This window comes from Salvelinus fontinalis, chromosome 30 (genome assembly GCF_029448725.1).
Source record: "Salvelinus fontinalis isolate EN_2023a chromosome 30, ASM2944872v1, whole genome shotgun sequence".
NCBI classification, from domain to species: domain Eukaryota; kingdom Metazoa; phylum Chordata; class Actinopteri; order Salmoniformes; family Salmonidae; genus Salvelinus; species Salvelinus fontinalis.
In genome coordinates, this window is record NC_074694.1 from 31,252,195 (window position 1) to 31,268,208 (window position 16,014).

General features: G+C 42.5%; 1 protein-coding gene and 1 non-coding gene across 3 annotated transcripts; both read left to right on the forward strand.

The window, feature by feature from the left end:
* Positions 1-9,279: 9,279 nt before the first annotated feature.
* Positions 9,280-9,352, forward strand: trnar-ccu (transfer RNA arginine (anticodon CCU)). Its single transcript has one exon. It is a non-coding gene; the product is annotated as a tRNA-Arg (tRNA).
* A 62-nt stretch (positions 9,353-9,414) lies between these two features.
* Positions 9,415-15,845, forward strand: mrpl58 (mitochondrial ribosomal protein L58). Of its 2 annotated transcripts, XM_055890458.1 has the most exons (6): positions 9,417-9,852; positions 10,200-10,224; positions 10,333-10,392; positions 15,075-15,157; positions 15,292-15,461; positions 15,672-15,845. In XM_055890458.1, the coding sequence occupies exons 1-6, from the start codon at positions 9,685-9,687 to the stop codon at positions 15,754-15,756; spliced, it is 591 nt and encodes a 196-aa protein (XP_055746433.1). In that variant the 5' UTR covers positions 9,417-9,684; the 3' UTR covers positions 15,757-15,845. The 2 variants fall into 2 exon arrangements, with proteins under 2 accessions (XP_055746434.1, XP_055746433.1); XM_055890459.1 differs by lacking the exon at positions 10,333-10,392 and having other exon boundaries at positions 9,415-9,852.
* Positions 15,846-16,014: the final 169 nt, after the last annotated feature.

Here is a 16,014-nt window from a genome sequence, read left to right on the forward strand (position 1 = left end):
ATGTTCTATATAAATCAAGTTTGATTTGATTGATGACATTAAAGCTGAATATTTAATAAACTTTTTCATGAGGAAAGGTGCGTTTTCCATAAACTTTTAATTGATAACTTGACATATCAATAATATAGTGGGAAGGATCCTATAAATCAAGAATCAATTCCTGATTCTACCTGGATTATGTTGGAGAGGCTTCCATTAAAGAACAACCTCTGTGTTCTGTTAGACAGGTAACTCTTTATCCACAATTTAGCAGGGGGTGTAAAGCCATAGCACATGTTTTTCCAGCAACAGACTATGATTGATAATGTCAGAAGTCGGACTGAAGTCTAACAAAACAGCCCCCATAATCTTTTTATCATCAATTTCTCTCAGCCAATCATCAGTCATTTCTGGAAGTGCTGTGCTTGTTGAATGTCTTCCCTATAAGTGTGCTGAAAGTCTGTTTACTGTACTGGGTTGGTAACAGGCTGATTGGTTGGCTATTTGAGCCAGTAAAGGGGGCTTTACTATTCTTAGGTAGAGGAATGACTTTTTCTTCCCTCCAAGCCTGGGGGCACACATTCTGGTAAGCTTAAATTGAAGATATGACAAATAGGAGCGGCAATATCGTCCTCTATTATCCTCAGTAATTATCCATCCAAGTTGTCAGACCCTGGTGGCTTGTCATTGTTTTCACCTCTTCCACACTCACTTTACGGAATTTAAAATGACAATACTTGTCTTTCATAATCTGGTCAGACATACTTGGATGTGCAGTGTAAGCATTTGTTGCCGGCATGTCATGCCTAAGTTTGCTAATCTTACCAATGAACAAAATCATTTAAGTAGTTGGCAATATCAGTTGGTTTTGTGATGAATGAGCCATCTGATTCAATGACTGATGGAGCTGAGTTTGCCTTTTTTCCCAGAATTTCATTTAAGGTGCTCCAAAGCTTTTTACCATCATTCTTTATTTCATTTATCTTTGTTTCCTAGTGTAGTTCTTCTTTTTGTTGTGTTCAGTTTAGTCACATGATTTGTCAATTTGCAATAAGTTTGCCAATCGGTTGTGCAGCCAGACTTATTTGTCATTCTCTTTGCCTCATCCCTCTCAACCATACACTTTTTCAATTCCTAATCAATCCACAGGGAAATAACAGTTTTTACAGACATTTTGTTAATGGGTGAATGCTTATTAGCAACTGGAATAAGTAATTTCATAAATGTGACAAGTGCAGTGTCTGTTTGCTCATTACACACCACGGACCAATAGATATTATTTACATAAATAACATAGGAATCACCACAAAACTTATTTTATGTCCTCTTATACACTATATTAGGCCCAGCCTTTGGAACTTTGGTTTTCCTTAATCACTACATCCGATGGATTTGGATACTGCTTTCAAGCTAATTTCTGCAGCATTAGTAAAGATATGATCAATACATGTTGATGATTTCATTCCTGGGCTGTTTGTAACTACCCTGGTAGGTTGACTGATAACCTGAACCAGGTTGCAGGCACTGGTTACAGTTTGAAGCTTTTTGTTGAGTGGGCAGCTTGATGAAAGCCAGTCAATATTTAAATCACCCAGAATATACACCTCTCTGTTGATATCACATTCATTATCAAACATTTCACACATGTTATCCAGATACTTACTGTTAGCACTTGGTCTATAGCAGCTCTCCTTCTCTCTTTCTTTCTCTCTCTCGGAGGACCTGAGCCCTAGGACCATACGTCAGGACTACTGGGCATGATGACTCCTTGCTGTCCCCAGTCCACCTGGCCTTGCTGCTATTCCAGTTTCAACTGTTCTGCCTGCGGTTATGGAACCCCTAACTGTCCCAGACCTGCTGTTTTCAACTCTTAATGATCGGCTATGAAAAGCCAACTGACATTTATTCCTGATTATTATTTGACCATGCTTGTCACTTATGAACATTTTGAACATCTTGGCCATGTTCTGTTATAATCTCCACCCGGCACAGCCAGAAGAGGACTGGCCACTCCTCATAGCCTGGTTCCTCTCTAGGTTTCTTCCTAGGTTTTGGCCTTTCTAGGGAGTTTTTCCTAGCCACCGTGCTTCTACACCTGCATTGCTTGCTGTTTGGGGTTTTAGGCTGGGTTTCTGTACAGCACTTCGAGATATTAGCTGATGTACGAAGGGCTATATAAAATAAACTTGATTTGATTTGATTTGAATGGGCTTTAGGTGAGGCAGATGAACCTGTAGCCATATTACTTCAACAGTATTTAACATGAGATCCTCTCTAATCTTTACAGGAATATTGATGGGGTCAACTTGGGGTCATGATAGGGGCTGCACCAAATGTTTGACGTATTATAATGATTGATTATGCTTATGTTGTATTAATAGAAGGGGAAGGGCTATAAGACCCCTCCCCCACTACGCCTCCCCCACCCCTCCCCCACCACGGTCTGAGAGATGTGTGAGTTATTGAAGTCAAAACAGGGGATCTGTGAGAAAGCGCCTTTATATTTTCTGTAAATGTTATAACCTTGTAACGTTTCTGTGCGGTAGCAGAGAGAATGACTTGGGTGGCTTAAGTCTTTGACAATTTTTGGGCCTTCCTCTGACACTTCCTGGTATAGATGCACTGGGTCGTACGCACTACCGTCGGTAGCGCCTTGCGGTCGGATGCCGAGCCGTTGGAACAAGGCCAGTGCCAGGCCCGGGCAGTGAGCTCACTCTCAATCCTAGTCTGACCTGATTCACCTAACTGAGAGAAAGCCTAATTAGATTCTTGAAAACGATACTGTCTGTCTGACTCTCCTACTAACCATGTAGATTGGACAACACAAACACTTGACTTGCTACGTGTGGAAATAAAAAAGTATGGTTACTGTCAAAATTATTAATAAAACAAATGTAAACAATTTAGACATAGGTGTGAGATGAAAAGCGCATTAGCTTGTATTGCATTATTCATTTGGAGGTAAGCTTATCATCACGATCAATAAGAGAATATTGATTATTTTGAGCTTTAAATGCGCTTGCCGCCAAATGACAATCTATTCGGTTGCAAATAGCTAGTTCGCCAGCTAGCTGTTGCCAGTGACTGACAGGTGGCGATTCAATTCTATTCTGGCGTTTGCGGGTTTTATGATCTTTTAACTTCATTAGATTCAACAACAAACCGACCAAGAGGGAAATAACGTTTTAATATTACACTGGACATGGTAATGGGGAGCTGCACAAAACAACAAACCTAGCCTGAACTGCCTAGCCATAAATCACGGTCCAGCAGGAGGTATCTCCCCAGAGAGATAAACACCAGAGAGAGAAAATGGGTCCCTCCCCACTAATTATTGCCCCCAAAACTAGGTGCAGCCCCCCTTCTATTACCATGACAACTGCATAAACAATGAAAGTGACTGGTTTTACCAGGTTGGGGCAGGGTCTTCCCACCCTACCTCCTGAGGGTCACTACAGTATTAAGACATTTTTCAAAAAAAAGAGGAATGCTAGCCGCAACCCGAGTGTATGACAGACATAACTGCATTATTATTAGTATCCACCAGAGACAGACTTTGAGCTTCATTAGATTACATTTAGCTAACCATGTAGGTTGCTACACAACATGGCCAAAAGTATGTGGACACCCATTCAAATGAGTGGATTTGGCTATTTAAACCACACCTGTTGCTGACAGGTGTATAAAATTGATCACAAAGCCATGCTATCGCCATAGACAAACAGACCACTGGGCCACTCGAGCTCTGTTGATCTGTTGCTCTGTTGCAGCCGGCCACGAGCGGGGGACCCATGGGGTGGCACACAATTGGCCCAGCGGTGTCCGGGGTAGGCCGTCAGGGATGTTCTTGTCCCATCGCGCTCTAGCAACTCCTGTGGCGGGCCAGGTGCAATGCGCGCTGACACGGTCGGCAGGTGTACGGTGTTTCCTCCAACACTGGTTTCTTGGTTAAGCGGGCATTGTGTCAAGAACTAGTGCAGCTCGGCTAGGTTGTGTTTCGGAGGACACATGGCTCTCGACCTTCACCTCTCCCGAGTCCGTACGGGAGTTGCAGTGATGGGACAAGACTGTAACTGCCAACTGGATACCACGAAATTGTGGAGAAATAGGGGTAAAAAAATATATAATAATAATAATAATAACTAATAATAGCTCAGTGACTTTCAATGTGGCACCATCATGGTATAACACCTTTCCAACAAGTCAGTTCTTCAGATTTCTGCCCTGCTAGAGCTGCCTCGGTCAAAGAGATCTTCCTGGTAAGTGCTGTTATTGTGAAGTGAAAATGAGTAGGAGCAACAACGGCTCAGCCGCGAAGTGGTAGGCCATATAAGCCCACAGGACAGGACCGCCAAGTTTTTAAAAATGTATTTTTATTTCACCTTTATTTAACCAGGTAGGCCAGTTGAGAACAAGTTCTCATTTACAACTGCGACCTGGCCAAGATACGGCAAGGCAGTGCGACAAAAACAACAACACAGAGTTACAAATAAACAAACATACAGTCAATAACACAATAGAAAAATCTATGTACAGTGTGGCAAATGTAGAAGAGTAGGGCAATAAAGGTAAGGCAATAAATAGGCTATAGAGGTGAAATAATTACAATTTAGCATTAACACTGGAGTGATAGATGTGCAGATGATGATGTGCACGTAGAGATACTGGGGTGCAAAAGAGCAAGAGGATAAATAAAAATATGGGGATGAGGTAGTTGGGTGTGCCATTTACAGATTGGCTGTGTACAGGTACAGTGATCGGTAAGCTGCTCTGACAGCTGATGCTTAAAGTTAGAGAGGGAGATATAAGACTCCAGCTTCAGTGATTTTTGCAATTCGTTCCAGTCATTGGCAGCAGAGAACTGGAAGGAAAGGCGGCCAAAGTAAGTGTTGGCTTTGGGGATGACGAGTGAAATAAACCTGCTGGAGCGCGTGTTGCTATGGTGACCAGTGAGCTGAGATAAGACGGGGCTTTACCTAGCAAAGACTTATAGATGACCTGGAGCCAGTGGGTTTGGCGACGAATATGTAGTGAGGGCCAGCCAACGAGAGCATGCAGGTTGCAGTGGTGGGTAGTATATGGGGCTTTGGTAACAAAACGGATGGAACTGTGATAGACTACATCCAGTTTGCTGAGTAGAGTTTTGGAGGCTATTTTGTAAATGACATCGCCGAAGTCAAGGATCGGTAGGATAGTCAGTTTTACGAGGGTATGTTTGGCAGCATGAAGGAGGATTTGTTGCGAAATAGGAGGCCGATTCTAGATTTAATTTTAGATTGGAGATCAAATCAAATCAAATGTATTTATATAGCGCTTCTTACATCAGCTGATATCTCAAAGTGCTGTACAGAAACCCAGCCTAAAACCCCAAACAGCAAGCAATGCAGGTGTAGAAGCACAGTGGCTAGGAAAAACTCCCTAGAAAGGCCAAAACCTAGGAAGAAACCTAGAGAGGAACCAGGCTATGAGGGGTGGCCAGTCCTCTTCTGTTTGTGCCGGGTGGAGATTATAACAGAACATGGCCAAGATGTTCAAATGTTCATAAATGACCAGCATGGTCAAATAATAATAATCACAGTAGTTGTCGAGGGTGCAACAAGTCAGCACCTCAGGAGTAAATGTCAGTTGGCTTTTCATAGCCGATCATTAAGAGTATCTCTACCGCTCCTGCTGTCTCTAGAGAGTTGAAAACAGCAGGTCTGGGACAGGTAGCACGTCCGGTGAACAGGTCAGGGTTCCATAGCCGCAGGCAGAACAGTTGAAACTGGAGCAGCAGCACGGCCAGGTGGACTGGGGACAGCAAGGAGCCATCATGCCAGGTAGTCCTGAGACATGGTCCTAGAGCTCATGTCCTCCTCCGAGAGAAAGAAAGAGAGAAAGAGAGAATTAGAGAGAGCATACTTAAATTCACACAGGACACCGGATAAGACAGGAGAAATACTCCAGATATAACAGACTGACCCTAGCCCCCTGACACATAAACTACTGCAGCATAAATACTGGAGGCTGAGACAGGAGGGGTCAGGAGACACTGTGGCCCCATCCGATGATACCCCCGGACAGGGCCAAACATGCAGGATATAACCCCACCCACTTTGCTAAAGCACAGCCCCCACACCGAGGGATATCTTCAACCACCAACTTACCATCCTGAGACAAGGCCGAGTATAGACCACAAAGATCTCCGCCACGGCACAACCCAAGGAGGGGCGCCAACCCAGACAGGAAGATCACGTTAGTGACTCAACGCACTCAAGTGACGCACCCCTCCTAGGGACGGCATGGAAGAGCACCAGTAAGCCAGTGACTCAGCCCCTGTAATAGGGTTAGAGGCAGAGAATCCCAGTGGAGAGAGGGGAACCGGCCAGGCAGAGACAGCAAGGGCGGTTCGTTGCTCCAGAACCTTTCCGTTCACCTTCTCACTCCTGGGCCAGACTACACTCAATCATATGACCTACTGAAGAGATGAGTCTTCAGTAAAGACTTAAAGGTTGAGACCGAGTAAGCGTCTCTCACATGGGTAGGCAGACCATTCCATAAAAATTGAGCTCTATAGGAGAAAGCCCTGCCTCCAGCTGTTAGCTTAGAAATTCTAGGGACAATTAGGAGGCCTGCGTCTTGTGACCGTAGCGTACGTGTAGGTATGTACGGCAGGACCAAATCGGAAAGATAGGTAGGAGCAAGCCCATGTAACGCTTTGTAGGTTAGCAGTAAAACCTTAAAATCAGCCCTTGCCTTAACAGGAAGCCAGTATAGGGAGGCTAGCACTGGAGTAATATAATCACATTTTGGGGTTCTAGTCAGGATTCTAGCAGCCGTATTTAGCACTAACTGACGTGTATTTAATGCTTTATCCGGGTAGCCGGAAAGTAGAACATTGCAGTAGTCTAACCTAGAAGTAACAAAAGCATGGATTAATTTTTCTGCATCATTTCTGGACAGAAAGTTTCAAAATTTTGCAATGTTACGTAGATGGAAAAAAGCTGTCCTTGAAACAGTCTTGATATGTTCGTCAAAAGAGAGATCAGGGTCCAGAGTAACGCCGAGGTCCTTCACAGTTTTATTTGAGATGACTGTACAACCATCAAGATTAATTGTCAGATTCAATAGAAGATCTCTTTGTTTCTTGGGACCTAGAACAAGCATCTCTGTTTTGTCCAAGTATAAAAGTAGAAAGTTTGCAGCCATCCTCTTCCTTATGTTTGAAACACAGGCTTCTGGCAAGGGCAATTTTGGGGCTTCACCATGTTTCATTGAAATGTACAGCTGTTTATCATCCGCATAGCAGTGAAAGTTAACATTATGTTTTCGAATGACATCCCCAAGAGGTAAAATATATAGTGAAAACAATAGTGGTCCTAAAACGGTACCTTGAGGAACACCAAAATTTACCAGTTGATTTGTCAGAGGACAAACCATTCACAGAGACAAACTGATATGTTTCCGACAGATAAGATCTAAACCAGGCCAGAACTTGTCCGTGTAGACCAATTTGGGTTTCCAATCTCTCCAAAAGAATGTGGTGATCGATGGTATCAAAAGCAGCACTAAGGTCTAGGAGCACGAGGACAGATGCAGAGCCTCGGTCTGACGCCATTAAAAGGTCATTTACCACCTTCACAAGTGCAGTCTCAGTGCTATGATGGGGTCTAAAACCAGACTGAAGCATTTCGTATGCTTGATGTGAGTCTGGAAGGAGAGTTTACAGTCTAACCAGACACCTAGGTATTTGTATTTGTCGACATATTCTAAGTCAGAACTGTCCAGAGTAGTGATGCTAGTCGGGCGGGCGGGTGCGGGCAGCAATCGGTTGAAGAGCATGCATTTAGTTTGACTAGCATATAAAAGCAGTTGGAGGCCACGGAAGGAGTGTTGTATGGCATTGAAGCTCGTTTGGAGGTTTGTTAACACAGTGTCCAAAGAAGGGCCAGATGTATAGAGAATGGTGTCGTCTGCGTAGAGGTGGATCAGAGAATTACCAGCAGCAAGAGCGACATCATTGATATATACAGAGAAAAGAGTTGGCCCGAGAATTGAAGCCTGTGGCACCCCCATAGAAACTGACAAAGGTCCAGACAACAGGCCCTCCGATTTGACACACTGAACTCTATCTGAGAAGTAGTTGGTGAACCAGTTGAGGCAGTCATTTGAGAAACCAAGGCTATTGAGTCTGCCGATAAGAATGTGGTGATTGACAGAGTCGAAAGCCTTGGCCAATCGATGAATACGGCTGCACAGTACTGTCTTTTATCGATGGAGGTTATGATATTGTTTAGGACCTGAAGCCCGTAGCGCATAATAATTATCTATCCTCGGTTGCAACAATTACTACCGAGTTCAAACTGCCTCTGGAAGCAACCTCAGCAAAAGAACTGTTAGTTGGGAGCTTCATGAAATGGGTTTCCATGGCTGAGCAGACGCACACAAGGTTAAGATCACCGTGTGCAATGCCAAGCGTCAGCTGGAGGGGTGTAAAGCTTGCAATGTCGCGTTCTAGGGAGTGATGAATCATGCTTCACCATCTGGCAGTCCGACAGACGAATCTGGCCGAAAGTATAGTGCCAACTTTAAAGTTTGGTGGCGGAAGAATAATCGTCTGAGGCTGTTTTTGGGCTAGGTCCCTTAGTTCCAATGACGCGATATCTTAACGCTACAGCATACAATGATGTTTTCGATGATTCTGTGCTTCCAACTTTGTGGCTATAATTTGGGGAAGGCCCTTTCCTGTTTCAGCATGCAATGCCCCCGTGCACAAAGCGAGGTCCATACAGGAATGGTTTATTGAGATCAGTGTGGAAGAAGTTGACTGGCCTGCACAGAGCCCTGACCTCAACCCAATCGAACACCTTTGCGATGAATTGGATTGCTGACTGCCAGCCAGGCCTAATCGCCCAACACCAGTGCCCTGCCTAACGCGTGGCAGAATGGAAGCAAGTCCCTGCAGCAATGTCCCAACATCTAGTGGAAAGCCTTCCCAGAATAGTGGAGGCTATTATAGCAGCAAAGACCAACTCCATATTAATGCTCATTATTTTGGAATGAGATGTTCGACGAGCAGGGGTCTACATACTTTTGGTAATTTAGTGTATTTCGATATTTAAGAAAAATTGCTACCACAGGCAAACCTGAAAAGGTTTAGCCAACTCTCGCTTTCCTTGGTAAAATTGTTACGCCGTTCGAAAAAAATCTACAATTTCCATTCTTTATGGAAATCGTTAATTGAAGACGATTAGTTCAACACCAATAGCTAACCGTTTGTACCTTTAATTTATATGCGCAATTTTCCTCCTCTTTTGTCGAGCCCCAGTGGCCTAATGGATAAGGCACTGGCCTCCTAAGCCAGGGATTGTGGGTTCGAGTCCCATCTGGGGTGAAGTCCTTTTTCGAACTAAGTATCATTGGGTATGAAAATAATCACGTGGGTCAACTGTGAACATGTTTTTTTTTTCAGAGAATCGTAGCATAGATCATTCAACATTAATTTAATGTTGCAATACAATTAGAGACGTATGGCGCAATGATTCGCACTCTGAATCAAGCGATCCGAGTTCAAATCTCGATAGAACGTAACATTTTGTCACCATCTTAGACAGTTGTCCTAACAACATTTGCGCGGTGTCAGTGCATTCTTGCTAGTTCGATTTTCATTAACTGTGCAATATCAACACTTCGTAACCAGACTGTTAACCAAAGGGTTAAACCAACATGGCGACCTCCGTAGCTAAATATTTTTTACTCTCTCGATGTTCAGGAATCATTCGGTCCGTTACTCTACAAGGGAAATTGCCCCCTGTGTGTATAAGAAACAGAAACCTCCTCGGCCAATGTCCAAGTTTTAGTTATGGTAACAGATCGTCTGACAACAACCCACAGGTTAGTGGATTTAGCAACGCTACACACAATCATATATCTCGTACAAGCTGAGAATTCAACACGATATAGCGCTACTGTCGTACTAGCTAGCTGAATGCATCAAGTGTAAATACATTGAGTTGTCTACAAATGAAGTTGTAACAAGTACCAGTAACGAATTATCAAGATGTCTTGCAGGAAATGTGCTGCTTTTAACAACGCTAAGAGCAGCTAGCTGGAAAGTAGCCTACACGTCACAAGCTGTAGCTAGTTGTGTTGTGTTGTGGAAGTGCTTGAAGTGATGTTGAGTAGTTCGTATACAGGGACTGATCAATTCGATTTAAAATTCATGTCTATATCTGATGCAGGATGGACATGTGAACATTCCAGTCGGTAAGTATAAATACCAAAATATATATTAGAGAAATGTAATGGTTATTTACCTTTTCACCAATATGCATGTACATAGATGTTTTTTATTTTATGCTGTCGGTCTTATAGACCGTCTCACAGTATCCTACAGCCGAAGCAGTGGTCCAGGTGGTCAGCATGTTAACAAAGGTATCATCACTACAATTCTCATACCTGTGCCTGCAACCTGGACTCGGGGGTAGAAGTAACATAGTTAACGAAAATCTGGGAAATATTATATGTTACATATGGTATGATTACATTACCTATTATACGTTAATAATTCAAATGTGTTGTTGTTAACGTTAGGTAAGTGGCTTATATTAGCTAGGTTAAAAGGGTTAGGGCAGGGGTTCCCAAACTTGTTTGGCCCACAATCCCATTTTGATATCTTAACATTCTCTCGACTCAACCATGTGAAAAAAAGTAGCCAGTGTTAACTTCTTTATTTTTTTTGCAATGGCAGACAATTATTTCAGATTGTCATCTCAACTCACCATCAATTTCAAATTAGTCTGACCTAATGTATCATATCTTACCACCACTAATAAGATCGGTGTGCTTAATGCATGTCACCTCGGAGTTTCTCAAAGTCAGGAGGCTTGGTTGGCATTACGCACCTCATCTCTGCTGTCACATCCAACCTGGATCGATATTTGGTTTTAATGCAGACTAGAGCACTGAATCCAGCTTCACACAGATATGAGCTGGCGAAGGGTACCATGAGTTTTATGGTGCTATTAAGAGAACTGGGAAGTCAACAAAAAAAACAAGGTCAAATCATTACGTCAGTGATCTTCAGGTCGGAAAGTCGGAGCTCTAAAAAGAGGCAGAGTTCCCGATTTGGAATTCCGAGTTGGATGACCGTTCATAATGATTTTTCCCAGTCTGAGCTCTTTTTTTTCCTGAGTTCCCAGTTGTCTTGAATGCATTGAAGTCGGAAGTCAGAGATTTCCCAGTTGTTTTGAACGCTGCATTAATGCTCAGAGTCAGGAACTAAAACATCTCCGTAGTGACCCGTGAATGTATTCGGTCACATGACAGATTGATGAATCACTGGCCACTTTAATAAATTGATTAAATAAATATATCACTAGTCACTTTAAGGTCACTTTAATAATGTTTACATATCCTAAATTACTCATCTCATATGTACAGTTGAAGTCAGAAGTTTACATACACTTAGGTTGGAGTCATTAAAACTCATTTTTCAACCACTCCACAAATGTCTTGTTAACAAACTATAGTTTTGGCAAGTCGGTTAAGACATCTACTTTGTGCATGACACAAGTAATTTTTCCAACAATTGTTTACAGACAGATTATTTCACTTATAAGTCACTGTATCACAATTCCAGTGGGTCAGAAGTTTACATGCACTAAGTTGACTGTGCCTTTAAACAGCTTGGAAATTCCAGAAAATGATGGCATGGCTTTAGAAGTTTCTGATATGCTAATTGACATAATTTGAGTCAATTGGAAGTGTACCTGTGGATATATTTCAAGGCCTACCTTCAAACTCAGTGCCTATTTGCTTGACATCATGGGAAAATCTAAAGAAATCAGCCAAGACCTCAGAAAAAAATTGTAGACCTCTACAAGTCTGGTTCATCCTTGGGAGCAATTTCCAAACGCCTGAAGGTACCTCATTCATCTGTACAAACAATAGTACGCAAATATAAACACCATGGGACCACGCAGCCGTCATACCGCTCAGGAAGGAGACGCGTTCTGTCTCCTAGAGATGAACGTACTTTGTTAGCGAAAAGTGCAAATCAATCCCAGAACAACAGCAAAGGACCTTGTGAAGATGCTGGAGGAAACAGGTACAAAAGTATTTATATCCACAGTACAATGAGTCCTACATCGACATAACCTGAAAGGCTGCTCAGCAAGGAAGAAGCCACTGCTCCAAAACCACTATTAAAAAAAGTCCAGACTATGGTTTGCAACTGCACATGGGGACAAAGATTGTACTTTTTGGAGAAGACCTCTGGTCTGTTGAAACAAAAATAGAACTGTTTGGCCATAATGACCATCGTTATATTTGGACGAAAAAGGGGAGGCTTGCAAGCCGAAGAACACCAACCCAACCGTGAAGCATGGGGGTGGCCGCATCATGTGGTGGAGGTGCTTTGCTGCAGGAGGGACAGGTGCACTTCACAAAATGGATGGCATCACGAGGAAGGAAAATGATGTCGATATATTGAAGCAACATCTCAAGACATCAGTCAGGAAGTTAAAGCTTGGTCACAAATGGGTTTTCCAAATGGACAATGACCCCAAGCATACTTCCAAAGTTGTGGCAAAATGGCTTAAGGACAACAAAGTCAAGGTATTAGAGTGGCCATCACAAAGCCCTGACCTCAATCCTATAGAAAATGTGTGGGCAGAACTGGAAAAGGCGTGTGCGAGCAAGGAGGCCTACAAACCTGACTCAGTTACACCAGTTCTGTAAGGAGGAATGGGCCAAAATTCACCCAACTTATTGTGGGAAGCTTGTGGAAGGCTACCCGAAACATTTGAACAAAGTTAAACAATTAGTCAATGCTACCAAATACTAATTGTGTGTATGTAAACTTCTAACCCACTGGGAATGTGATGAAAGAAATAAAAGCTGAAATAAATCATTCTCCACTATTATTCTGACATTTCCAATTCGGATAATAAAGTGTTGATCCTAACTGACTTAAGACAGGGAATTTTTACAAGGATTAAATGTCAGGAATTGTGAAAAACTGAGTTTAAATGTATTTGGCCAAGGTGTATGTAAACTTCCGACTTTACTGTATATACTGTATTTTAAACCATATATTGCATCTTGCCTATGCAGCACGGCCATCGCGCATCCACATATTTATACGTACATATTCTTATTTCATCCTCTTACAATGTGTGTATAAGGTAGTCATTGTGAATTTGTTCGATTACCTTTTAGATATTACAGCACTGTCGGAACTAGAAGCAAAAGCATTTTGCTACACTCGAATTAACATCGGTTAACCATGTGTATGTGACCAATAAAATTTGATTTGCACTGTTTGATTTCACTTACCGTCATGTCAACTGAGCCAGGGTTACAGTCAAACGGATTGGGAAGTTGGTCCCAAAGTGCTCTTCTAAGCGTTGGAGGTGAGCAGTCATCACTCGTGTAGGACACTTAATGATGCTGTTTTCTGTTAGAAACATGCACAGTCGAGGGAAGTGTTCGCTTTTGAAAGACTCTCTCCAATAAGAATTATTTCCTCTGAATCCACTGATTCGGTAACTCATCTGTAGAATGTTTTTGTATTTCCCCTGCGTGCTTGCGTTCAGTTTTCCAAATATGTCTGTTACGTGGACAAGGAGACACATTTTCTTTTCATTATACGGAAAGTCAACCAAGTCTGTTTATTTTTTTATTTTTTTTACATCATTGTAAATGACAACAGTTCCTCTCTCAATGAGAATAATCTTTCCAACACTACCATTGATAACCACCAAGCCTCGGTGTGAAATAGAACATTGTCATGCTCTGATTCCATATCTCCACTTAGTTTTGCGAACAGGCGTGAGCACACAGTGGATGTGGTTTGATGTAGTTTACAATCAAAGTTTCCTGCTGCAGTATATGTCAGAGTTCTATGCTCAGCTCTTTTGACGCCAGTTGCTCTCGGTGCGTCATACAATGCGTCCATATGGCAGAGGGAGACACGTTCATAACTAGAGTGCAGAGGCCTGCCTGCCGTCCCGCCATAGATGGAGCCCCATCTGTGCAAAAGCCCACCATTCGATCCCATGGAGTCTGTATTTTGTCAATATAGCCATGCAGCACACTGAAAGTCCCCAGTGCCCTTTTATGCTCGGGAATCGTGAGACAGAACAATATATCCTCGTGAATAGCATCCCCCAACATGTATAGCGAACAAACAAAAATCAATACATGGGCATCTCGGACCTTTCAGCCAAAGTCCATTTGGAGGAATTTACTGTAGAGTTTGAGTCGTTTATTCAGTTTCCTCTTGATTGCTAGCAGTAGCATAAATTATTTGTTTAACTATGTTATCTGACAAAGGTATTGATTCATGAGAGTTTTTGTGCCTCTGCCTCCCCACACCTCTGCAATAGGGTGTGGTTTCATAGCATAGTGGGCCTAGCCATTGGTGGGAATGTGCTGCCTTTTCTAAGGGTGCGCTCTGGTTGAATTTTATCTTTTAGATGTTTAAGGTTAACCACCATTTTTTAATTTAATTCAGGAAATTCTCCCCCAACACCATTTTCATATCAGGCAATCACACATGAGGCCAAGACCACTATTTTGGGAACCTCTGGGTTAGCTAACATGCCAAGTAGTTAGTAGCAAAGTATTTGCTGAAGTTGTCCGTGATGAGATTGGAACAACCTTTTGGGTTTATACATCCACCCGCCTTTCCTATTTAACTAAGCAAGTCAGTTAAGAACAAATTCTTATTTACAATGATGGCTGACATTGGGCCAATTGTGTGCCGCTCTATGCCAATCACAGCCGGTTGTGATACAGCCTGGAATTGAACTAGGATCTGTAGTGATACCTCTAGCACTGAGATGCAGTGCCTTAGACCACTGCGCCACCTGGAAGCCACATTTTCTTTTGACTAATAAGTAACCTATCTTATGTAGCCATACCAAACGTAACATATCGTACTAATTTGAGTGTCCCGGATTTTTGTTTTATGTTACGTCTAGTCTGAGACCAGCTTGGTACATCAATACCCTCTAATGCAACTTGGAGTGCGCTGAATAGATTGTTTTGTACAGTCTGTATGAGAGTCTGTTGAAATGGTATTGTGATTTACTGTCTGTCTGTCTTCATAGTCAGCACAAAAGCAGAGGTCCGCTTCCACGTCTGTACAGCAGATTGGATCCCAGAAGACGTTCGACAAAAGATCATCTTAAATGTACGTTAACTACCCCAAAGCGGTCAAAATGTAGATTGGTTTTGTACCCCTCTATCTTCCCTGAGCAATATCCTCCGCGGCATTCCAAGTAGAATATTGAATGCATTATGATTTTACTCTCTCCTCCACTGCAGAATAAAAACCGTATCAACAAGGCAGGGGAGTTGCTGGTGACGTCAGAGCAGAGCAGGAGCCAGCAGAGAAACATGGGGGACTGCATCCAGAAGATCTCTGACATCATAGCCAAGGCCACTGAAAAGCCCCACGAGCCTTCAGCAGAGGACATAGCCCTCAAAGCATCCAGGTACAGAATGACTCATGTGTGGCTGACGTTCACACCTAGTTGATACGATGGTTCAACCCAAAATCGATAAAAAATGTACTGCTGTATTTGGTTTTCTTCATCTAGCTATATTTATTTCAGTGTTGTGGTGTGTATAATTTAATGTCCATGTCAGATGGCGTTACTGGATGATTACTAAAATAAATACATTTTTGTATGTGTTTTGCTCAGGTTAGAGAAGAGGAATAAGGAGAGACTGAAACAGAAGAAGCTCCATTCAGCAGTCAAGCAGACCAGAAGAGTGAATTTCGACTGAGGGCCGGACACACAAGGAAACGTTCATTCGTTGTCTATTTTCTCGCTTAACCAATAAATTGAACACTTAATTTGTTTGAAAGTATGAAACACTTGTTGAGTTTTTGGAGACATGCTGATTTGAGGTGATTGTTGTGGGGAAAAAAATGCATAAATTAAAAATAAAGCAATTCAAAGAATGAGAAAAGAGATCCACGATGTCGATTTTACGTGAAAAAGTGAGTGGTGGCCGGGACGAAAAAACTAGCAGAGGATGGTT